This window comes from Palaemon carinicauda, chromosome 32 (genome assembly GCF_036898095.1).
Source record: "Palaemon carinicauda isolate YSFRI2023 chromosome 32, ASM3689809v2, whole genome shotgun sequence".
Taxonomy (NCBI): domain Eukaryota; kingdom Metazoa; phylum Arthropoda; class Malacostraca; order Decapoda; family Palaemonidae; genus Palaemon; species Palaemon carinicauda.
In genome coordinates, this window is record NC_090756.1 from 25,419,408 (window position 1) to 25,444,957 (window position 25,550).

General features: G+C 37.5%; 1 protein-coding gene across 3 annotated transcripts in view; it reads right to left on the reverse strand.

The window, feature by feature from the left end:
* Positions 1-2,128: 2,128 nt before the first annotated feature.
* Positions 2,129-25,550, reverse strand: part of LOC137625349 (major facilitator superfamily domain-containing protein 12-like) — a 31,903-nt gene continuing 8,481 nt past the window's right edge. For 2 of the 3 annotated variants that reach the window (XM_068356197.1, XM_068356198.1), the window contains exons 2-12: positions 23,148-23,840; positions 18,559-18,664; positions 15,670-15,877; positions 14,853-14,970; positions 11,646-11,912; positions 10,023-10,217; positions 7,828-8,102; positions 7,684-7,698; positions 4,768-4,895; positions 4,100-4,246; positions 2,129-3,210 (exon numbers count right to left, since the gene is read on the reverse strand). In XM_068356197.1, the coding sequence (XP_068212298.1) occupies positions 3,119-3,210; positions 4,100-4,246; positions 4,768-4,895; positions 7,684-7,698; positions 7,828-8,102; positions 10,023-10,217; positions 11,646-11,912; positions 14,853-14,970; positions 15,670-15,877; positions 18,559-18,664; positions 23,148-23,306 (1,710 nt within the window). In that variant the 5' untranslated portion in view covers positions 23,307-23,840 and the 3' untranslated portion in view covers positions 2,129-3,118. The remainder of the gene's footprint in view (positions 3,211-4,099; positions 4,247-4,767; positions 4,896-7,683; positions 7,699-7,827; positions 8,103-10,022; positions 10,218-11,645; positions 11,913-14,852; positions 14,971-15,669; positions 15,878-18,558; positions 18,665-23,147; positions 23,841-25,550) is intronic. The other variant, XM_068356200.1, reaches the window with a different exon arrangement.

Genomic DNA, 25,550 nt, shown 5'->3' on the forward strand with positions numbered 1-25,550 from the left:
CACTAAGCTCTCGCTAAACATTCAAAAGACTGAAGATATTAAGGCTTTCAAGAGGAAACTAAAGACTTCGATAATGTGGATTTGACAATAAACGAACAATATACAGTGTGAAGTGCTGAATGCTTTCGAACGAACATGATAAAATGACCGTGGAGGTCCTGTAGAGAGTAGGGTTCCCCTGCTGTATAGCACCAGAAAAGCAGCCCTTAAAGTAAAGTAACCAGTAACTTTTAAGTCCACATGAATGTCTTACTCCTAGATTGAAGCAACTATTAAAAATGTTTCCATTCACATAATCACAACACATTAACGAGGCCACAGAAACTTTTGCGGAGTAGTGTCCGTATATTCACTAGCACTTCCTGCAATATCTCAAGCACATATTTGTTCAAAGTATTGTCACATCAGGTGGCACTATAAGCTCACTTCAAACTAAATTATTCCAAAGCAGGGAAAATGGCTCATTTAATGTTCCTATATCATAACACTACGTACACTCGTGTGAACTATTTGCATAGATAAGTTGTGCTCGGCGGCTTAATTCACGTAAAATGCAGAATAATAATATATCAACCAAGATTAGAGGTGAATAATGTTACATCTGAAAGATATTTGTCAAGTAAGTACAATTTTACAACTGTAAGAGAACGGCAGACAAAAGCAAAAATCTACAGTGCCGCTCGTCTTTCAGAGAGAAATTTCATTTAGTGCCATTACTGCATAACAATAAATCAATAAATCGCGACAACTATTAGTCATAGCACCAAATACTCCGTTGATTTTCGTTTATAAAAGGGTATGCTTAAAAATATTTCTAAGGCTAGACAAACTTTCCAAGACACTTTTTCAAGTAACACATTTTTGTTCAACAAAATAAAACCTTCACTATACTCAATTCTTTTTTAATGAGGCGCATTTGCATAGACTCGCAGTGGTGCCCTTTTAGCTCGGAAAAAAGTTTCCTGCTACCTGATTGGTTAGAACTATCTTGTCCAACCAATCAGCGAGCAGGAAAAGTTTCCGAGCGAAAAGGGCACCCCTGCGAGTCGGTGCAAATCTGCCTTGCCAAAAAGAATTGACTATAGTTCTTTACAGCTCCTTGGTAAATGCAATTGCTAGAACAATACTGTGCAAGTACTCTCAAAAAAATATCGCTTGTGTTATCGTTAATCTATAGTGGAATACAGGTAACTTTCAATAAAGTTTGCTCATGAATGGCAGAGGTCAAGGGGAGTACAGTGTTCTAGAGACTGTCCATATACATGATTAGCACTCAAGCTTGGACCAGGGAGGGCCAGGTTATGGTGGTAGTTTAAAGGTTACTCATGAATGGCAGAGGTTGAGGTGAGTACCGTACAGTGTTCTAGAGACTGGCCATATACACATGATTAGCACTCAAAGTTGGACCAGGGAGGACCAGGTAATGGCTGCTAATAACTCATCCATAGCTCACAAGGATGGTTTGGTTGCAGACACTACTAGAAACTAGAGCTCTGGCAGGTCTAGAACCCCCGTCCAACAGATTGTTACGCAAGGACGTTTCCGATAAGCAAACACTTTCCTTAAGTACATGAGTAAACTCAGACTCATACAACAAGAATAAATAAGAATTACAAAATATCAAAATATAGGCGATATATGAAAAGAACGATGAAATCTAAATGTACTTAAACAGTGTCACAGTAATATTAATGAAAGATTTAATAAAAGTATCGTTAGAAAGAATATAAGGCTAAATTTGGTTTTCTTTATTAGACAAGATAGATAACTGAAAAATAGTCTCTGAAATGCCACTGAACTCAAGAAAGCTTTAAAACAGAAAGTACGCTAAATTCTTTTATCAAGATTTAGGTCGAACATCATTATATATAGTTGGCTAAATATTTTCTCAATAATGGAATGATTCAAATATATTTTTCAATAGATTTCTTAATCTTGCATATACCAGGTCATAAATTTATGAAATCCGCAGGATTTTAGAAACAAATGCAAGAGTAGATATTTTAATATTTACGTAAGAATATACTATATCGTATATAAGGCAACGGTAATAAGCAATCTATATATGAAATAATTTTGGCCGCAGATAAATAATATACTCAATGAGGTATATAAAAAAATCTAAAAACTAGTTGGAGAAAAATTTACTACAAAAATAAACCAGTTTGCATTTATGAAATCACAATGCCCGTGGAATCATCTTGATAAAAGTTAGTGTATTGTACAGTTGTTAAGTTTTTTGAATAACATCAATAATATACTTTAGATCTATTTAGTTTATTCCATAATCATTTCCAATCATTTTTTGTGATTACGACAAATTTAGCTTAAGGGAGAATGTCTAAAGGTTATGACAAATTCAATGTGGGAATGTCTAAAGATTGCGACAAATCTAATGTGGGAAATGTCTAAAGATTATGACAAATTTAATGTGGGAATGTCTAAAGATTGTGACAAATTTAATGTCGGAATGTCTAATGATTATGACAAATTAAATTCCAAAATCATGACCAATCTTTTTTTATGATTATGATAAATTTAGCTAAAGGGAGAGTGTCTAAAGATTATGGCAAATTCAATGTGGGAATGTCTAAAGATTGTGATAAATTTAATGTGGGAGTGTCTAAAGATTATGACAAATTTAATGTAGGAACGTCCAAAGATTATGACAAATTAAATTCCAAAATCATGACCAATACTTTTTTGTGATTATGACAAATTTAGGTAAAGTGAGAATGTCTAAATATTGTGACAAATTTAATGCAGGAACGTCTAAAGATTATGACAAATTCATGTAGAGTACGAACGTCCGAAGATAGTCATTCGAAGCATTCACCGTTCGACCATTCTCACGAATAACTGCATACGAATATTAAGTCATTCAACATGTGATAAAATAATTTGTAATGAAAGTACTCCAGTACTTAACAACAAATATTAAAAATCTCTAAAATTACTGCAACACAAAGTTTATTTATAAAAATATTTTTTTTTATATTTCATCATCGATACAAAATCATAATACTAAACATTCGAAACTATACAACCTTCTTATATACATTACTCTAGATACAAAACAACCTTGGGAACTCCACTTACGAAGTGTGACATTTATACGTTAAGCATTACTCTCGTTGTCGTCGCTGTTGGACGACAAGGAAACGACGCGGGCCCGTATATCGGCGTGATAATCCGCTGGCACCGTATGGACTGAAATAAAGATATGTATCAGTTATTAAAATATAAAACTTAACTTAAAATCATAACAGTAACAAAGATGATAACTAGAGGGCCACTCGGTAGAGCGCAGACCTCTGCCGCGACAGCTTATTTTTTAGCCCATTTTCTCGAACGTGACCTTGCCCTTATAAAACTTCACTTAAAATCATAAAAGTAACAAAGATGGTAACTAGAGGGGCACTCAGTAGAGCGCAGACATTCGCCGAGGCAGCTTATTTCTCGACCTCTTGCTCGACCGTGACATTGACCTAAGGCCCTGACCTTCCAAAATTTAATGATTTCCAGCTTTTTATAAAAAGTTAATCCCTGCAAGTTTGATTACTCTTTAAATACAGAGGTAATAAAAATACACAAATAATGATGTCAAACTTTTAAGCTAAAGTATTATATAAATTCAGAAGTATAATAAGTACCACCAAAAGTTAATAGCAAATCATATGTTATTGACAATGAACAGCGCACTAGATGAAATCATAAAATTAACAAAGAAGGTACACTCAAGCACACTATTCTATCTTATTTATCTTTTTCTTGTTTTGTTAAAATTTTTATAGTATATGTATGAATATTTATTTTAATGTTCTTACTGTACTTAAAATTTTTTATTTTAATTGTTAATTACTTCTCTTGTAGTTTATTTATTTCCTTGTTTCCTTTCCCCACTGGGCTATTTTCGTTATTGGAGCCCCTTGGGGTTATAGCATCCTGCTTTTCCAACTAGGGTTGTAGCTTAGCAAGTAATAATACTGTAATAATATTACATAAATTCAGAAGTATAATAAAATCACCATAAGTGAATAGCTAATGCATTATTATTTACTTTGAACGGCACATAACAGACAAAATTATGTTGAATTACCTAGTGGAGAAGTATGATTTTCACTGCCGCTTGTGCTAACAATAGGAGAAATATCGTCATCCGACAGTCCCGGAACTACGGTGATGGTACCGTTCTCTCTCTCGCCTCCGTCGCAGCATCCAGTTTCTCTTTCGCTGCTCTCGCCTCCTAAAAGAAACGTACTTTTATAGAAGTTGTTTGGTTAAAGTATGTCTTTATCTTATCTTTGCATTTTCATTTAGATTTGAGTTTGTATTTCCGTTGTGTTTGTAAGTCGAAAGTTTGTAAGTCGAGGACCTTTCAACCCTTTTACCCCCAAAAGGACGTACTGGTACGTTTCAAAAAACTCATCCTTTAACCTCCATGGACGTACCGGTACGTCCTTGCACAAAACTGCTATTTAAAATTCTTTCTGCATATTTTTGATAATTTTTTGAGAAACTTCAGGCATTTTCCTAGAGAATAAGACCAACCTGACCCCTCTAAGACAAAAATTAAGGCAGTTAGAGCAATTTTAAAAATATATACTGCAAAATGTGCTTGAAAAAAAATAACCCCTGGGGGTTAAGGGTTGGAAATTTCCAAATACCCTGGGGGTAAAAGGGGCTTACTGTGTTTGACCATCATACTCTGATGTGCACTGCATTGAAATGTCCGCCATATATAAGAAAGACTCGCCAATTACTTACCTGAATTACGACTACCAATCTTGAAGGGTAACAAAGTAAGCAGGGCGATCACGCACAAAACGGCCGCACCTCCGCAGTAGTAGAAGAGAACGTCGCGGAAGTAACCCGCACATTTCGGGCAACAATTTCTGCAAATAGACCGGAGTTCACATTAACCGTTGGGTTTCTATAAATTACTTTCTTTATTAAAGAAATATTAAATATTTTATGTCATCATAATTGCAATGGATATGTAATTAAGATTCATTCTTTCACAGTTAAATTTCCATCATTAACAACAAATCAAATTGGCCTCAATTTAAAACATGGCAAAGTAATGTTTTTTTAGTTTTTTCTATGAATGCAAACCATAGCCTTTCCGTTGCTTAAAAAGCACGAACCTATCCAATAAATTCCTTATAAAACTACAGTGAACCTGCTATTGTATAAAGCTTATACCTGTACTCCATTTTCAGTGTGAAGCTTTGCTCTAAAGTTTATGTACCTCTGACCCGGCATTTCAATTAATATATCCACAACAGAAAGTGTTAGAGTAATACCTCAGGATACGAAATTATTTCATTCTGGAGTGGTTTTCGTCATATAATTTTTTTGTGTAATGAAATAGAACGAAAAAGCCAAATACATTTGAATCATTCAATATACATATCCCGAGTATTTTTTTGTAATATGAAGCGTGAACATCTTCGTATGTTTCGTGAAATGAGTTTTTCGTATACAGAAACTTTCGTATCTAGAGGAAAACCTTTTAAATAAATAGGAAACATTAGATACCAAAACTTGTAAAGGAATCACAGTGCACTGTTTCAAAATTATGGCTTCCTTTAAATGAAAACTGTAGACTTTTAAGAAAAGCTCAAGGCAATTTCAAGCCATACCTATGTTATTGTACATGAATGTAAAGGAAATAAACTACATACAAAGGGGGTGTAATATGAAACTCAAAATGTTCAAAACAGCAAAGAGCATATGGTGATGAGCTCTTTTATCTAGTGAATCTGGAGACAGGATTCTGAGCAGTAGCTCAACTCAGCGGAACAGTGCGGTAGACTCCTTATGAAGGAGTAGACGTTGCAAGGAGCAAAGAGCATATAGTCATGAGCTCTTTTATCCAGTGAAACTGGAGACAGGATTCTGAGCAGTAGTTCCGCTCAGAGGAACAGTGTGTAGACTCCTTATGAAGGAGTAGGACTTTGCAAGGAGATCCCCTTGTGTAACATACGGCCCAAAAAGGTTGCATAAAAGGGATTTTGACGAAGGAAAAATCTATTTCTGGGCGAGGAACCTGTGTCGGCCAGTGAAATGCTCCTCTAGCACCATTTCTAAGGCATAGTTATTGCTGAATTTACCAGAGAAAAAAAGAAGCATGGAATACCAGGAATAAACCTAGCTCGCTCACTCTTTGAGTGTCGGTATAGAAAACTGGGGCGTAATAGAACCACGACCATAGGTACCTCACCAATTAGACCTCTCCCTCATCAACATCTCCCGGAACAACGAGGTGCCGTCCTACACCCGTCTCACTTTCAAGGTAATGGTGACATGAATTTTCATGGTTAGTTTTGGAAATTAGGTTAATTACTTTACTAAATAGAAAAAGAATGTTAATACAGTAGGATGCAATAAGCCATGGCTAAGTGAGTAAAAATAAAACTGGTCTACAACTAACTAAAAAACTAAATTTTTTTTCTGTAACAACTTCTCAAACCAGATTTCAAAGTTAGGTTTTAGGCTTACAATTGGCTATTACTAATCTGTTTAGTTCCCAAATCCATTCAATGTAGCTTTGAGAATTCTTTGGTGCAGATATAAACTTACAAAGGATTTATCATAAGGATAATACAGCAAGTCTTTTCAGACTGGCTGTAGAAGGATGAAAAGTACAAGATTCTGTTTTTCTTTTTGGTTAGCAAAACTTACATTATTCACTTTTTAATTTTTATAAATTAGGATTTTTACAGGGGCATATTTAGAGATTTGGGGGTCCAGGGGGGCCGAGTAAGTAAAGAGATCCCCTCCCCCTTTACCCTGGTGAGTTGGTGGTAATTCTAAATGTATACAGGTCCTCAACTTACAATCTAAGTAGGTTCCAAGAAGCTGTTTTAAGTCGAGATGTTTGTAAGCTAATTTTGATAAATTTTGACTTAGGGTATTTCCAGCGACAAGTCAAAAAATAGTTGGATTTCGTATGAAATATATATCAGGTTATTACAAACGTTTTGCTTACTATATTAAATGATATAATATTGCTTTATTACAGTAGTTCTTTATCTTATCTTTATTATTTTCAGTTAGATTTGTCTTTGTATATCAGAATGTTTGACCTTCTGTACTTATACTTTTATTTTCTGACCTTGCTTTGGAGGTCCCCTTCTGTTGAATGACCCCCCCCTCTCTTTTGGGGAATTTTAAAAAAGACTCCACTGTCCCCCACTCAGCCATTGGGACCTTCTGCTCTTATACTTTTATGTTCTGACCTTGCTATGGAGGGCCCCTTCTCTTGGATGTCCCCTCCCCTCTTTTGGGGAATTTTAAAAAAGACTCCACTGTTCCCCTCTTACCCATTGAGACCTTCTGCACTTATACTTATATTTTCTGGCCTTGCTTTGGAGGTCCCCTTCTCTTGGATGACCCACCCTCTCTTGGGGCATTTTTAAACATACCTCCCTATCCCTCCCTTATCTACACAAATGGATTTTTATCTGCACTAAAGAGCTTCAAAGCAGTCCTTCGTAAGCTAAATAACGTGTTAGGTCAATACTACATGCGGACCATGTCCCTCTGAAAAGGATTAGTGCACAGTTAGGATCAAGCTGTACATTCGTGCAGGGCAATATATGATTAAGTTGCATATTCATGCAGTTTTCCTTAAAAAATTTGTACTCTACTCATGCATAAGAAGAATATTGTACATACCCAAATGGTGAATTTCTGTGAAATAAAATTTAAATTGTTAATTACTGTTTTGATAATCGGGAATCCTTAATGTCATAAGGTATAGTAAATTGCTTTTATACCACAAATACACCGTCAAAACGCACCGCCCGTCCGATCACTTACGTGCACGGGTTAAAATGCTGGATGATCATCACAGCAAAGCCGTTTGACAGCTTGTCGGTGAAGCTCATAGCACCGTAGACAAACGCCCCGGACTCCACATTGGGCCCAATTAAATCGGCAGTTATGCTGAGGGACGTCACCAGCATTATGGACGCCCCGGCGCCCATCAGAGCCGCTACGGCGTACAACCAGTAGTGGCAGTACGCCTCGCCAGTCCCGAGCCACACGCATACGCAGGAAGCCCCTCCGAGGAAGCAGCCTATTAAAAACGAGATCTGGAAAAAACGGACGTTCAAAATATATACATACTGTACATACATATACCAAGGCACTTCCCCCAATTTCGGGGGGTAGCTGACATCAACAAAAGAAACAAAAACAAAAAAGGGGACCTCTACTCTCTAGGTTCCACCCAGCCTAACAAGGGACTCAACCGAGTTCAGCTGGTACTGCTAGGGTGCCACAGCCCACCCTCCCCCGTTATCCACCACAGATGAAGCTTCATAATGCTGAATCCCCTACTGCTGCTACCTCCGCGGTCATCTAAGGCATCGGAGGAAGCAGCAGTAAAAAATATATATCGAGAATAAATGGTTGGAGAGTGGAATGGAAAGTAGTAATCAACTAGCATTTTTCCTCAACTGAAAAGGTTGTAAATGATATCGTGATTATAATTGCTGCGGTAACGAAGCTTCTACAAGGTACTTCATTATTTAACCCTTTTACCCGCAGGCTCTTTGGAAATTTCCAACCCTCAACCCCCAAGGGTTTATTTTTTTCCCAGCACATTTTGCAGTATATTTTTTTTTAATTGCTCTAACAGCCTTAATTTTTGTCATAGAGAGGTCAGGTTGGTCTCATTCTCTTGGAAAATGCCTGAATTTTTTCCAAAAATTATCAAAAATATGAAAAAAAAATTTAAATAGCATTTTTTTGCAAGGACGTACCGGTACGTCCATGGGGGTAAAGGGATGGGTTTTGTGAAACGTACCAGTACGTCCTTTGGGGGTAAAAGGGTTAAAATGTCAAAAAAAAACAAATGCAAATTACACATTGAAGCTGAATCAAGGGATTTCTTTGCAGAGAATTTAACCCTTTTACCCCCAAAGGACGTACTGGTACGTTTCACAAAACTCATCCCTTTACCCCCATGGACGTTCTTGCAAAAAACTGCTTTTTTTTTTTTGCATATTTTTTATAATTTTTTGAGAACCTTCAGGCACTTTCCAAGAGAATGAGACCAACCTGACCTCTCTATGACGAAAATTAAGGCTGTTAGAGCAATTTAAAAAAAATATACTGCAAAAGTGCTTGAAAAAAATTAACCCCTGGGGGTTAAGGGTTGGAAATTTCCAAATACCCTGGGGGTATAAGGGTTAACATAGTAACTAAAAAGTTACCAAAACATGACACCATTCAAGCTAGTTCCATCACAGTCCAAAATCTAATAAGGCTCAAATATATCGAGGTAAAATTTTCTGCTTAATTAGCCCTCTAAATTAAATTTTAAAATGGCAATTAAACATTAATTCCTTAAAGCTAACCCACTGAAATCTACGAAAATAAGACTCTGCAGTTTCTCTATACTTAATTTATACTTTAAAACTTCCACATATCTATCTTTCTACCCTGAAAAATACTTAAAATACACACATACATCATCATATACCAAGGCACTTCCCCCAATTTTGGGGGTAGCCAACATCAAACAAATGATACCAAAAAAGGGGGGACCTCTCCTCTCTACGTTCCTCCCAACTTGACAAGGGACCCAACCGAGTTCAGCTGGTACTGCTAGGGTGCCACAGCCCACCCTCCCCCTTTATCCACCACAGATGAAGCTTCATAACGCTGAATCCACTACTGCTGCTACATAACTATTAACCCTTTTACCCCCAAAGGACATACTGGTACGTTTCACAAAACTCATCCCTTTACCCCCATGGACGTACTGGTATGTCCTTGCAAAAAAACGCTATTTACATTTTTTTTTATAACTTTATGAGAAACTTCAAGCATTTTCCAAAAGAATGAGACCAACCTGACCTCTCTATGACGAAAATTAAGGCTGTTAGTGCAATTTAAAAAAAAATATATTGCAAAATGTGCTTGAAAAACAAAATGCCTGGGGGTTAAAGGTTGGAAAGTTCCAAAGAGCCTGGGGGTAAAAGGGTTAAAAAGTAAAATGATCTCACCTTCCTTCCCACGTACTTGTTGAGGCACTTCAAGACGGTGGTCGTTAAGAATCCGGAGACGTACATGACCAGGGGTATGTAGGCGACGGCCGTTTGGGGTAATCTCAACGTGTCCTGGAGGTATATCGGTACGTAGGCCTGGGTCAGGTTGCAGAACAACCTCGTGCCCATGTAGAGCACTGCTACCTGGTAAAACTGAGACGAACGCGAGTGGGTGTTGTCAGTAGGTTATTTCGGTCGTGCAAAAGAACATTTATATCGTTAACGTAAATGTATTAACAGGGTTACATAGAGTTATTTCTGGTATAGGTTATGAAAATTATTAGCTTTTAGTACATATAAGGAATTTGAAGGTAGAATTTGAGTTATTTTGTTTTAGTCAAAATTGCAAATCGGTAACGTAAATGTATTAACAGGGTTACATAGAGTTATTTCTGGTATAGGTTATGTAAATTATTAGCTTTTAGTACATATAAGGGATCTGAAGATAGAATTTGAGTTATATTGTTTGATTTAATAGTAAAAAAGGTTGAAGACTTACTCCCTCTATTTCTATTTTAATTTAAAAAAGTCATTCATTTTTCTTATCATCTTTTACTTTACCATAATTGTTATTATATTCTACAGCTTTCTTGCCTTTCCTAATGTTCGCCAATTTTGTACTTCATTTACATATATTCTTTATCCTATTTTTTCTATCTGTTTCCTTTCCCATCTTTGCCCCCTTCATAATTCTCCATTTTTTTCTCTTAAATTTTCTCACGAGAATAAACTTTTACGCTAAGTTAATATTATGCGCAATTTAAACTCCCCCACTTTTTATAGTAATTGTGTTTATAGAGACTTCGATTCTTGTTATTACACATTACTTTATATATATAGTTTTATTACCACACTTTCAAGTTTGTGTTCTTTATCTTAGCCGTGTAACTAACATCAATGATAGATACTTCATAAATCACAAATTTTAAAAGTAATTTGTATTTTTCCTAGATATACAAACACAGTCCTTTAGCATGGGTAAGTCTGTCTTGGGGTAGAGTTCTCTTGCTTGAGGGTACACTTGGGCATTCTATTGTCTTATTTCTCTTCCCTTGTTTTTTAAAGTTTCTTACAGTTTATATATGAAAGCTCTATTTTAATGTTATTTTTTTTTAAATATTTTATTTTAGTTCAACTTCTATTGTAGTTTATTTATCTCCTTATTTCCTTTTCTCACTGGGCTAGTTTTCCCTGCTGTAGCTCTGGAGCTTATAGCATCCTGCTTCTCCAACTAGGGTTGTAGCTTAGCTCGTAATAATAATAATAATAATAAAAGCTGGTAGTGGCATAAACTTACTTCTATTAAAAGACAAAGGTTTGTATCCGGATTGGAACAAAGAAGAATTATTAGAGTGTATCACTAATATCTTTTTTAATTCCACAACTTTATTTCTGGGCTCAGACCTGTGCCGCTCAGTGAAATGCTCCTTTTACATCATTTCTAAGGTAAAAATTATGTAAAAGGAGCATTTCACTGAGCGGCACAGGTCTCTCGCCCAGAAATAGATTTTTCCTTCGTCAAAATCCCTTTTTTATAGTCACTGAAAACTGCTAAGCGTAAAGATTTCTTTACCGACTTACCTGTGCATTTTTAAGCCAATCCGTCGAAGACATCCTAACGTGCCGCGGCTTATTAGTGCACGCAACCTCGGGCAAGGTAGTCGGCGGTAACGAACAGTCCGCTACGTCGGGGTCCTCCTCTTTCTGAGAACTGGGTTCTTCGTCTTTCCGAGAAGTGGGTTCCTCGTCCGGCATTTCAACGAACGGTGGACTGTTCTCTTCTTTGACCAACACGTGGAACATTATGGCGAATAGAGTCCCGATAGCGAGAACTGTGAAGACGATGACCTGGAAATTATAAGAGGTTTTATTGACTGATTTCATTGTTAGGTTATATAAAAAGTCAAATTAAATGTGGGGGTTAGAGTAGTTTTTGTGGTATAAGTTTCAATACAATTGGTATTATAGTAGTGGGGGAAAATGTACCTAAATATTTTTTTTTAATCATGATTTTTGCTCATAAATCCAAAAGTTTTTGATCAAATGACTTGAAATTTTTATATGATGAAGGTATTATATATGTCTAAAACATATATAGAAATTGTGTAATTTGGATCATTAGAAAAAAAAAATGGCGGGCATGGCGGACGGTCCCCTTAAATGTTGTTAAGTCTTCATCAAATTCTTTTGAACCAAGATGGAAAATTGTACACCAACTAATTTCACTTTATATTTCTGATAGAATGGACAATTCCAGTTGTATAAAAGCCTAATTAGATATAAATTCTTCGAAAGGTTTTGGACCAATATAGAAAATTGTACACCTCAACTAATTTTACTTTATATTTCTGATAGGATGGACTAGTGTTTCTCACAGGTAGACATTTCCAGCAATATACATCATATATAAAACTAAATCTTAAGTTTAAAGTTACTTCTATTACCTCAGTGCCTAAGTATTAAACCTTTTATACCCTTGTACTATAACCTTAAAGTAGAATTTCATATCTTGAAGAATGGAAATATGTTTTATTGTAGGTCCCTTTAAATATAATATTATTCAAAATTCTGAAATCTTAACTCCAGTAAACATTTTATACTATTGTTAAATATATAATAATTTTTATGATACCAGTAACATGTTTCTTTGGAGAGAAGATTATTATCATCTTAATTTAGGGTTGTGGTGGCCGATGTGGTAACGTCCCTTGACTGGTGAATGCCAGACTGGGGTTTGAGTCTCGCTCAAACTCTGTAGTTTCTTTGGTCTGTGCAACCTCACTATCCTTATGATCTAAGGATGGGGGGTTTTGGGGAGCCTTTAGGTTTATCTGCTGACTCATCAGCAGCCATTGCCTGGACCTCCTTGGTCCTAGCTTGGATGGAGAGGGGCCTTGGGTGCTGATCATATGTATATATGATCAAGCTCTAGGGCATTGTCCTGCTTGATGGGGCATTGTCACTGTCCCTTGCCTCTGCCATTGTCACTGTCCCTTGCCTCTGCCATTGTCACTGTCCCTTGCCTCTGCCATTGTCACTGTCCCTTGCCTCTGCCATTGACAATGTCCCTTGCCTCTGCCATTGTCACTGTCCCTTGCCTCTGCCATTGTCACTGTCCCTTGCCTCTGCCATTGTCAATGTCCCTTGCCTCTGCCATTGTCAATGTCCCTTGCCTCTGCCATTGTCACTGTCCCTTGCCTCTGCCATTGTCACTGTCCCTTGCCTCTGCCATTGACAATGTCCCTTGCCTCTGCCATTGTCACTGTCCCTTGCCTCTGCCATTGTCACTGTCCCTTGCCTCTGCCATTGTCAATGTCCCTTGCCTCTGCCATTGTCAATGTCCCTTGCCTCTGCCATTGTCACTGTCCCTTGCCTCTGCCATTGTCAATGTCCCTTGCCTCTGCCATTGTCACTGTCCCTTGCCTCTGCCATTGACACTGTCCCTTGCCTCTGCCATTGTCACTGTCCCTTGCCTCTGCCATTGTCACTGTCCCTTGCCTCTGCCATTGTCACTGTCCCTTGCCTCTGCCATTGACACTGTCCCTTGCCTCTGCCATTGTCAATGTCCCTTGCCTCTGCCATTGTCACTGTCCCTTGCCTCTGCCATTGACAATGTCCCTTGCCTCTGCCATTGTCACTGTCCCTTGCCTCTGCCATTGTCAATGTCCCTTGCCTCTGCCATTGTCACTGTCCCTTGCCTCTGCCATTGACAATGTCCCTTGCCTCTGCCATTGTCACTGTCCCTTGCCTCTGCCATTGTCACTGTCCCTTGCCTCTGCCATTGACAATGTCCCTTGCCTCTGCCATTGACAATGTCCCTTGCCTCTGCCATTGACACTGTCCCTTGCCTCTGCCATTGTCACTGTCCCTTGCCTCTGCCATTGACAATGTCCCTTGCCTCTGCCATTGTCACTGTCCCTTGCCTCTGCCATTGTCACTGTCCCTTGCCTCTGCCATTGTCACTGTCCCTTGCCTCTGCCATTGTCAATGTCCCTTGCCTCTGCCATTGTCACTGTCCCTTGCCTCTGCCATTGTCACTGTCCCTTGCCTCTGCCATTGTCACTGTCCCTTGCCTCTGCCATTGTCAATGTCCCTTGCCTCTGCCATTGTCACTGTCCCTTGCCTCTGCCATGGTCACTGTCCCTTGCCTCTGCCATGGTCACTGTCCCTTGCCTCTGCCATGGTCACTGTCCCTTGCCTCTGCCATGGTCACTGTCCCTTGCCTCTGCCATGGTCACTGTCCCTTGCCTCTGCCATGGTCACTGTCCCTTGCCTCTGCCATGGTCACTGTCCCTTGCCTCTGCCATGGTCACTGTCCCTTGCCTCTGCCATGGTCACTGTGCCTTGCCTCTGCCATGGTCACTGTCCCTTGCCTCTGCCATGGTCACTGTGCCTTGCCTCTGCCATGGTCACTGTCCCTTGCCTCTGCCATGGTCACTGTGCCTTGCCTCTGCCATGGTCACTGTCCCTTGCCTCTGCCATGGTCACTGTCCCTTGCCTCTGCCATGGTCATTGTCCCTTGCCTCTGCCATGGTCACTGTGCCTTGCCTCTGCCATGGTCACTGTCCCTTGCCTCTGCCATGGTCACTGTGCCTTGCCTCTGCCATGGTCACTGTCCCTTGCCTCTGCCATGGTCACTGTCCCTTGCCTCTGCCATGGTCACTGTCCCTTGCCTCTGCCATGGTCACTGTCCCTTGCCTCTGCCATTCACGAGTAGGGTTTAAACCTTTAAAATTAGTTCACTGGCATCCTGAAAAAGTTTGTCAATGACATCTGTAATAATCTTACCCTAAACTTTCCCGTATCGTCTGGTCCGAGGCCGGAATCCGGATCCGACGTTCCTAAACCCAGGACTAACCAGGTTATCAGATAAACAGCTATGTTTGACATCACTGTGAACCCATATCTGAAAAGGAAATTTCAACATTCTATAAAAGGGGTCCTTCAAAAAATAAATTATTTCCATACTTAGTATTATTTCCATACTTATTCAGGATTCCTGTTCTATTAATTCAAAGAAGAGAAGCTTGATATATAAAAAAAATTACTATAAAATTCCATTTTCTGGAAAAAGTATTGTTGACGCATCACATTTTACAATTCCCATAGTATTGGAATTCAATTTGTTTTATATAAGAAATTCATAACTGGAATTTTGTAGTGCAATTAGTTTTCGAGTTATACGAATCACAAAAAGAACATACGTAGAAACATAAAAAATACACGCCTATCAAAACATAACCTTCACAGCAAAGCCAGCGAAGTTAATAACCCTTAACCCTTTTACCCTACCCCCAAAGGACGTACTGGTACGTTTCACAAAACCCATACCTTTACCCCCATGGACGTACCGGTACGTCCTTGCAAATAAATTTTATGAAAATTTTGTTTTTCATATTTTTGATAATTTTTTGAGAAAATTCAGGCATTTTCTAAGAGATTGAGACCAACCTGACCTCTCTATGACAAAAATTAAGGCTGGTAGAGCAATTTAAAAAAAATATATACTGCAAAATGTGCTGGGGAAAAAATAACCCCCTGGGGGTTAAGGGTTGGAAATTTCCAAATAGCCTGGGGGTAAAAGGGTTAACTATAAGGAATTTACCTAATGGCATTCAGCTCGGTTCGGTCGTGCGGGTCCTGAGTAATGGACGGGATGAGTGACAGATGGCTTATCTGCGACGACGCCCAGCCAAACTGGAAGATGACGACGAAAGGCGAATAGTATATCACTTGGGCCCAATCGCTCGCGTACGCGCATCCCAAGCAGCCGAGGAAGATGAACGGGAAGGCGCAGAGGACGCATAATGATCCTGAAAAGGAGAGAGATGTAAATCTAAAAATGTTCGGGAGATTATTCATTTACTGTAGTGACTATAGACTATAGATTCTCTTTGCATTAAGAGCTTGCTTTGTAAGTGTTCAGTTCAATAAAACATCATGAATTCTTAATTGGTTATCGCAAAAAGAAATAACAGCATAAGTAACATAGAACAGAGAGTTACTTGCATTCATAAGTTCAATAAAAACTTCATAAATTCCTAATTGGTTATCGTAAAAAGAAATACAGTAGCAGCATATATAACATAGGAATTAAAGTTACTAGCCTTCAAATTGACATTTAAAGGTTTAATGAACACTCATGAATGGCAGAAGCAAAGGTTAAGACAATGTCCTAAAGACTGACCATATACACATATGATCAGTTCCCAAACTACGACCAGGGAGGGCCAGGCAATGGCTGATGATGACTCAGCAGGTAGACCTATAAGCTCCCCCTAACCCCGTCATCCCTAGTTCGCAAGGATGGCGAGGTTGCAGACACTACTAGAAACTATAGAGCTTGATTGGGTCTCCAATCCCCGTCCAACACATTGCCAAGCAGGGACTTTTTCAAAAGACTGATCAGCCCATACAAATAAAAGCTAATATCATTGAATAGAAAGGACTAGATTTATTTACACGTGGAAGCGAATACTTCATACTGTATTGACTGAACATAGGCAAGCTTACATTACTGTCTTCTAAAGTATGCCTCGCATACACACTCGGCTGTCTTGGTAACTTATTCATTGATAATCTGCAGGGACTACAAGCATAGGTAGTTTTGAATATCTGTAAATGCTAGCAGCCTAGTCCCTATTCTTATATACCGGTAAATACTTTACATACCTTCCATAAACACAATGCCTTGGATTCCTTTCTTACAAAAACTAAAATATGCAAAATATAAAAGAATTGGTTAGTAATTTGCATGCACAAATAAAGCATATATGCATGTATGCAGTAATGATACAGTAGACATAAATTTAATCATTTATTAATCAAACCAAATAAAAAAGAATAAAGATTAGTATTCTGAAATGGGCTTGAAGTCACATTATCATTATCATTCTAGGTAGTAGGTTGGCCAGGGCACCAGCCACCCGTTGAGATACTACCGCTAGAGAGTTATGGGGTCTTTTGACTGGCCAGACAGTACTACATTGGATCCTCCTCTCTGGTTACGGTTCATTTTCCCTTTGCCTACATACACACTGAATAGTCTGGCATATTCTTTACATATTCTCCTCTATCCTCATACACCTGACAACACAGATTACCAAACAATTCTTCATCACCCAAGGGGTTACTGCACTGTACTTGTTCAGTGCCACTTTCCTCTTGGTAAGGGTAGAAGAGACTCTTTAGCTATGGTAAGCAGCTCTTCTAGGAGAAGGACACTCCAAAATCAAACCACTGTTCTCTAGTCTTGGGTAGTACCATAGCCTCTGTACCATGGCCTTTCACTGTCTTGGGTTAGAGTTCTCTTGCTTGAGGGTACACTCGAGCACACTCTCCTATCTTATTTCTCTTCCTCTTGTTTTGTTAAAGTTTTTATAGTTTATATAGGAGATATTTATTGTTGTTACTCTTCTTAGAATATTTTATTTTCCTTTTTTCCTTTCCGCACTGAGCTATTTTCCCTGTTGGAGCCCCTGGGCTTATAGCATACTGCTTTTCCAACTAAGGTTGTAGCTTAGTAAGTAATAATAATAATAATAATACTGTTTACAGTACACACAAAACACACGTGTTTGGTTTCCCCTTGATCTAGAATTCATTTTTTAGACAAAATAATAATTTTCTTTTAATCGTGAAAGAAAAATAAACGCAAAATCCTACTATAGTGCAACCCATGTGAGGCCGAGGAAGAGTGGCTATTTATTTAACCTGACCTTAACAATTATATCTAGGGTCACAACAGTTTTGTTCCTATGTGTGTAGGAACCTTTCATCCTTCAAAATAGGGATTGTCTTTAGCAGAGCTAAAAGACCTGTTAAAATTGTTAACATGGTAGTTGTTTATGACAGGTGGTTAGCTCTGATAAGTAGCACCGCCCACTTTTCTATCAAAGACTTTACTTCTGTCTTTGTCCACAAGTACTTAAGTACTGTTGTGTCTTATCCAACCCTTGGGTTAAGTGCCTCCTTCAGAATTTGTCTAAGTTTGCCCTAAGTAGTCCCTTTTTTCCCCCAACTTGTGAGGCACTCAATAGTAATAGTATACAAGCACTCACTGAGTGCTAGATTGAAACCCAAATAAATAGAAAAGGATGTAATTTTTCTCTTTTTTAACAGAGCATATTAGTGTATGAATATTCGATGGAATTCATTGAAATAAACTTTTAAGACTTGGTAAGGAGAACAACAAAGGTTACAGATGTGTCAAAGAAAATCCATGAAAAGAGACTCCAATGGTTTGGGCATGAGGAGAGACCAGGAGTATGTTGGGAGGATGTTGGAGATGGATGATCCAAGTAGGAGGAGGAGGAGGGGGAGACCAAAGAGAAGGTGGAGGGAGGAGAAAGATCTCACAGTGGCGGACATCGGAGACAGAAGAAATTGGAAACGGCTCTCCAGAAATAGCGACCCTGCATAGCGGGAAAAGCTTTAGTCGAAGAAGATTGAAATAAAGTTTTATTTGAAAGTCTGGAAGAGAGAGAATACTCACCTAAAAGGTGCCACGTCTTCTTGCGACCGTAACGGGAACAAAAGGCCAAGTCGTCCGTGCGATCCGCTTCGTGTCCGACAAACGGGGTGGCGATTCCATCGGCAACCTGTTACGATAATTTTATATTAAAGCAATTATAGTTTTATATAGGGGCAAAATTATGATGTTATATTAAGGCAAAATTATAATTTTATATAGAGGTAAAATTATAATTTTATATAGAGGCAAAATTATAGTTTTATATAGAGGTAAAATTATAATTGTATATTAAGTCAAAATTATAGTATTATGTAAAGGTAAAATTATAATTTTTATATTTAGGCAAAATTATAATTTTATATTGAGGTAAAATTCTAATTTATAATTAGGCAAAATTATAATTTTATATCAGAGTAAAATTATCATTTTATATCGAGTCAGAATTCTAATTATAGCGGCAAAATTATTTTATATAGAGGTGAAATTATAATTTCATATAGTCAAAATTATAATTTTATATTGATGGGGCAAAAACATAATTTTATAATGATGAGGTAAAATACTTTTAAGCCAGAAAAGTTTGGAAATTATCTAATCAAAATTAGAACAGTCCTGGTGTTACACTCAAATCCTACGTCTTCACGTGTTTGTTATTCACAAGAAGGACAAAGAATTACATAAAGTAATAATTATAGATGTGCATTCACTATTCTATAACACCAAATACAGAACAGTCCTTGATACAATAGACAAAATAGTCATGACAATATCACAAACAAAGGCTTGATGACTCATATAACAGTATCGGTTTCAACTTGCTCTTCCGTTACGTAATGAGAGTATTCTATGCTTTATTTGCTCTTATATAACTAAATCTTTCAGTTCTTTCCAGTTAAAGTTATTATATAATTGGAAATGTACCTTGAACCCTTTTACCCCCAAAGGACGTACTGGTACATTTCACAAAACCCATCCCTTTACCCCCATGGACGTACCGGTACGTCTTTGCAAAAAAATGCTATAAAAAATTTTTTTTTTCATATTTTTGATAATTTTTTGAAAAAATTCAGGCATTTTCCAAGAGAATGAGACCAACCTGACCTCTCTATGACAAAAATTAAGGCTGTTAGAGCAATTTAAAAAAAAATATACTGCAAAATGTGCTGGGAAAAAATAACCCCTGGGGGTTAAGGGTTGGAAATTTCCAAAGAGCCTGGGGGTAAAAGGGGTTAAGGTTATTATATAATTTGAAATGCGTCTTTAACACAAAAGACAAAAATGTTTTGAGGTTATTTCTAAGTTTTTATAGTTTATATATTAAAAATTTATTTTAATATTATTGTTCTTAAACTTCTCTCTTGTAGTTTTTCCTTATTTCCTTTCCTCACTGGGCTATTTTTCCTGTTGGAGCCCTTGGGCTTATAGCATCCTGCTTTTCCAACTAGGGTTGTAGCTTCGCAAATAATAATAATACATTAATAAGAAGAGAATTTTCAAGTCTTTGTTTAATAATGGCTCTCTCTTTTTCCTTATTTCCTTTCCTCACTGGGCTATTTTTCCTGTTGGAGCCCTTGGGCTTATAGCATCCTTCTTTTCCAACTAGGGTTGTAGCTTAGCAAATAATAATAATACGTTAATAAGAAGAGAATTTTCAAGTCCTTACGTAACAATATTAGTTTTGTATAACTATTAATTCTATAATTTTCATCTTTTCTCTCAAGGCTGGAATATATAATTGAGGGGGCATAAATTATTCCTGATTTTTCACCATCTGCCAGTGTCTCGGCTAACCCCCATGATTGTTAACCCTTTTACCCCCAAAGGACGTACTGGTACGCTTCACAAAAGCCATCCCTTTACCAACATGGACGTACCAGTACGTCCTTGCAAAAAAATGCTATAAAAAATTTTTTCTTCATATTATTTATAATTTTTTGAGAAAATTCAGGCATTTTCCAAGAGAATGAGACCAACCTGACCTTTCTATGACAAAAATTAAGGCTGTTAGAGCAATTAAAAAAAATATACACTACTGCAAAATGTGCTGGGAAAAAAATAACCCTGTGGGGGTTAAGGGTTGGAAATTTCCAAATAGCCTGGGGGTAAAAGGGTTAATGTCCAACTGATCAAAGTTATGCATATAAATATGTTTGGTTGTGTATAATGCAACATTCCATCAATCTTTTTTTTATAGTAAAAGAAATTTACTGCAAAAACAACTATACGTAAACAAAAGATCATTAAAACCTGATCAAAAATTTTATCATACATACTGCAAAGAAGACAATGCTCCACGAATGTAAACAAGACTAATAAAAATGTGAACTACATTTGTAGAAAAATCCTGCTTTCACTAATTATTATTATTATTATTATTATTATTTGCTAAGCTACAACCCTAGTTGGAAAAGCAGAACGCTATAAGCCCAGGAGCCCCAATAGGGAAACTAGCCCAGTAAGGAAAGGAAAGAAGGAAAAATAAAATATTTTTAGAAGAGTAACAACATTAAAATAGATATTTCCTATATAAACTATGAAAACTTTAACAAAACAAGAGAAAGAGAAATCAGATAGAATAGTGTGCCTGATTGTACCCTCAAGCAAGAGAACTCTAACCCAAGATAGTGGAAGACCATGGTACAGAGGCTATGGCACTAACCCAAGACTAGAGAACAATGGTTTGATTTTGGAGTGTCCTTCTCCTAGAAGAGCTGCTTACCATGGCTTACAGTGACTATTTACACATTCTGTACAGTATTTTTTCCTTTGGTTTGTACAATCATAGTCTGTACACAAATTGGATGTTCAAAGAGAGTTATTGTCTTGGAAAGCATTACATTTCATACAAATATTTATGAATATTTTATAGTACAATACTCAATACAGTGAACCCTCGCTACTTCGCGGTTCGACCATCGCGGATTCACCACTTCGCGGATTTTTTCCATAACCCATATATATACAGTAATATATATATATATATATATATATATATATATATATATGCATGTATTTATGTATATATGTAGGTATGTATATGTGTATACATATAAATATATATATATATATATATACACAAACACACACACACACACACATATATATATATATATATATATATATATATATATATATATCTAAAATAGGAAGATGTGATGTAGTTCTAAGGGAAAAGTATGGGAAATATGTCTGGGTAATAAGCAAAGCTCTACCTCCAGTTTGTTTCTACATTATGATCAGAGATAAATGTAAACAAAACATTGGTTGCCATTTTTTATCATGCTTTTTAGCATGTTTAGGAAATGCATGATATAAAATCACCTTTAATATTTGTGCCTGTTTTAGTTTAGGGTACTGTAGTACATGCATTAAGTGTTCTGTGCATTAAAGGGTAGTTTGTTAACAGTACTACGTACAAGGGAAGGTTTTAAAAGTCTGAATATACATGTTGAATAAATGGGTAAATATGGTGTCACTACTTCGCGGATTTTCACCTATCGCGGCCGCGACTGGAACCTATCTACCGCGATAAACGAGGGTTCACTGTAACTCTTTCTATGAATAAAATAGATACTACTGTGTTCCAATAACAGAAAAACAACAAATGCAGCCATTTTTAGTCCACTGCAGGACAAAGGCCTCAGACATGTCCTTATTCATGTCTGGGGTTCGGCTATTTTCATCACCACAATAGCTACAGCGGACTGGTCATGGTGGGGGATTTTAGTTTGCTTGGTTAAAGCAAACCAACCTATTATAGATAGCCCCAACTATAGTCAATTTATTTTAGCGAGGCAGATTTGAGCCAACTCGCAAGGGTGCCCTTTTAGCTCGGAAAAGTTCCCCAAGAGCTGATTGGTTGATAATAATACTTCCGACCAATCAGCTATCAGGGAACTTTTCCGAGCTAAAGGGCACCCCTGCGAGTCAGTGAAAATCTGCCTCACTAAAAAAAATTTACTATAATCAGGGCTATTCGTAATAGGTTGGTTTGCTGTGAGCGATCAGACCAAACTTCAACACCATCACCAATCCGAGTCAGTGAAAATCTGCCTCACTAAAAAAAAATTGACTATAGTACAGCTTAGCTGGCAACACACAAACCCTTTCACCACGTTAAGGTATCCCCACTCATCTTAGATTGAACAATGACAATAGAAACTCTTGAAAATATAATTAAATAGAATTCTCACAAGTACTGTACGACCCGCCTAAAATGGTATAAAACCTTAACCCTTTTACCCCCAGGCTCTTTGGAAATTTCCAACCCTTAACCCCCAGGGGGTTATTTTTTCCCCAGCACATTTTGCAGTATATTTTTTTTAAATTGCTCTAACAGGCTTGATTTTTGTCATAGAGAGGTCAGGTTGGTCTCATTCTCTTGGAAAATGCCTGAATTTTTTCAAAAAATTATCAAAAATATGAAAAAAAAATATTTTTATAGCATTTTTTTGCAAGGACGTACCGGTACGTCCATGGGGGTAAAGGGATGGGTTTTGTGAAACGTACCAGTACGTCCTTTGGGAGTAAAAGGGTTATGATAAAAACATGGGATAATTAAGTCTTATTACGTTTATTATACGTCAATTACGAACGATTTCTTGGCTTACCTGCCCGATAAGTAGCACGACTCCCGCCAGCGTGTTGTTGAAGAGGAGAACGTGGTGAAAGTATATGAGAAGGTACGTAAACCACATCGCCGAGCACAGGTCGTTGAGAACGTGTCCGACGCCATACCCGAGCTTTGTCCGGAATGCAAGATTGGCCATTTTGTTGGACTATTTGTATTTACTGTTTAGGTATTTTACTCGAAGAAATTACGGGAATGGTAAACAGCGAAACCAATAAAATAAATAAATTAGATGAATAGATTTTTTTTCTAAAAGATATTGTATTTACAATATATACAGTCTTCCCTGAAAATCTATGTATATAATTTAGCTTCTGCTATTATAAAGAGGGGCGCTATTCTCACATAATAAGATTAGAAACATTCTGAAAGTCTCTAGGGGCTGAATAGCAATAACTTTGTTTGAAAGGGACTTCCGTTTATCTGTAAAATAAATTTCTAGTTACACTGACTAGTCGGAATATCCACGCAGCGAAATGACCAGTTCATACGCATAGATGTTCTTGAAGGAATTCACGAATCAAATAATCACTTTAATGTTAATAGGCATTAAATCATTTAAGTAAATCATTCTTTTTTCAACATGTCCTTTTTTTTCCCATTCCAAGGTTAAGATCAAATTAGGACAACTAGAATGATGGTGTGGTTATGGCCCAGTGTTTCCAATATTTATCTGAAAAGAGAAGAAACAATATCAATATTTTGTTGACAACCAATATTTTATATCGTTTATTTTAATTAGAACAACAATACGGTAACAATCATTTGGTATTAAAATACGCACACAAATTCGATATACATAAAACATCACAGAAATACCAGCTCAAAAACATAAGTTTTCACAGTCAAATTCATTTGGTTTTATCCACAATTTTTTTTAACATTACACTTTTATTACTTCCTACACTTATTCTCTGTTCCCTCTATTTCCAGGTGTTCTATTTCTTTCTCCACTTTTTCTCTGTTCCTTCTACTCCTAAATATTCTATTTCTTTCTCCACTTATTCTCTGTTCTTTCTACTTCTAGATGGGAAAAGCACCAGGCTCAGGCTAACTGGGGCCTTCCTCAGTAATAGAGTTTCTCACCGACCAATTTTCCTAGCAGATTTAGCAACACTGCGTCCCTCCAGTTAAGGATTCAATTAGTTCACCAGTTAGAGGACTTGTTAGAAGACTTGTAGGCTAGGGAGGTGACCACTTCTGCCCTGGACAGAACTCGGTCTTTAAACTTTTTTAACTCCCAGGATTGGACAAATTCTGTGAAGAGACAAAGAAGCCCACCGTTCCTCACCGATGTGGTTCAACCACGAGGATACTTGGAGGCTAGTCATCGAAGTAGCTTCCATATTGCAAGATTAAGAGGCCAAAAGGATGGTGACGACAGCCCCAGTCTCTCTACCGACGTGCCTGGTGTTAGGGTCGTGACGGCCGCATCAACTGCTGGAGGAGAGGAGTGGAATTCTGAGGAATGTAGAACTGTCTGCCCTGAGAGAGCTGGGTTTAAGTTAGATCCTTGTGGAGCGGCTTGCACAAAGCAAGTTTTCCAGCATAGTTTATTGCTTCCTCTGGCCAGTTTTGATCAGGGAAGTTCAAAGGTAATTCTTGACCTGTATCGAGTGCCCAAAAAGGCTTCCATGGAGATTTTCCTTCATCTCATTCATGCTCTGGAAGGCTCCCCCAAACTATTGATCTGCCTGATAAGGGCCAACACCTTAAAAAAAGTAGATTCCAGCCTAGTGTCATCTGCCTCCAATGGGGAAAGGCACGAGTTGAAAAGCGAAGGATCTATGGGTAACCAAGTCAAAAGGCTATTCAATGATGCTATGGGGGGGGGGGAGAGGGGGGGGGGGAGCACTACCCGCCAGTAACTACAGACACTTCATTATAAACTATACCAGCAGGATTTCCAGCTCTGAAAATTTACTCCCGTTAAATGAAGTGTTTGTATTCGTCTGGGAACAAACATATAGTTCAATTACAAGATTAGCATACTGTAGTACAGTGAATACTGTAATCTAAACCAAATGTACCCATTGTTCAATCATATCCATTATCAAGACAACAAGATAACCCTTTGATAAACCCGTATATCTATATTTACCATTGATAACTCTTCGTTCAATGTATTATTTACCAATTAAGTTAACTTTATTCCCTTTGCCATCACATTTGAGGAAAGGGGAACAGAATGTGTTTCAGCTGTTGTTTATTTAGACATGAAATACTTCTCTTGGATAATTTCTTAGGTTTTAAATTCTATTTGTGTCTATTTCTTGACTTCTCTTGCGTATGTTTTCCTATTTATAAATAGCAATTTTAATTTGTTGAAGTTAATCACATCTTCAACTATTGTACTGTAATACATGAAACTATGTGCTCAATA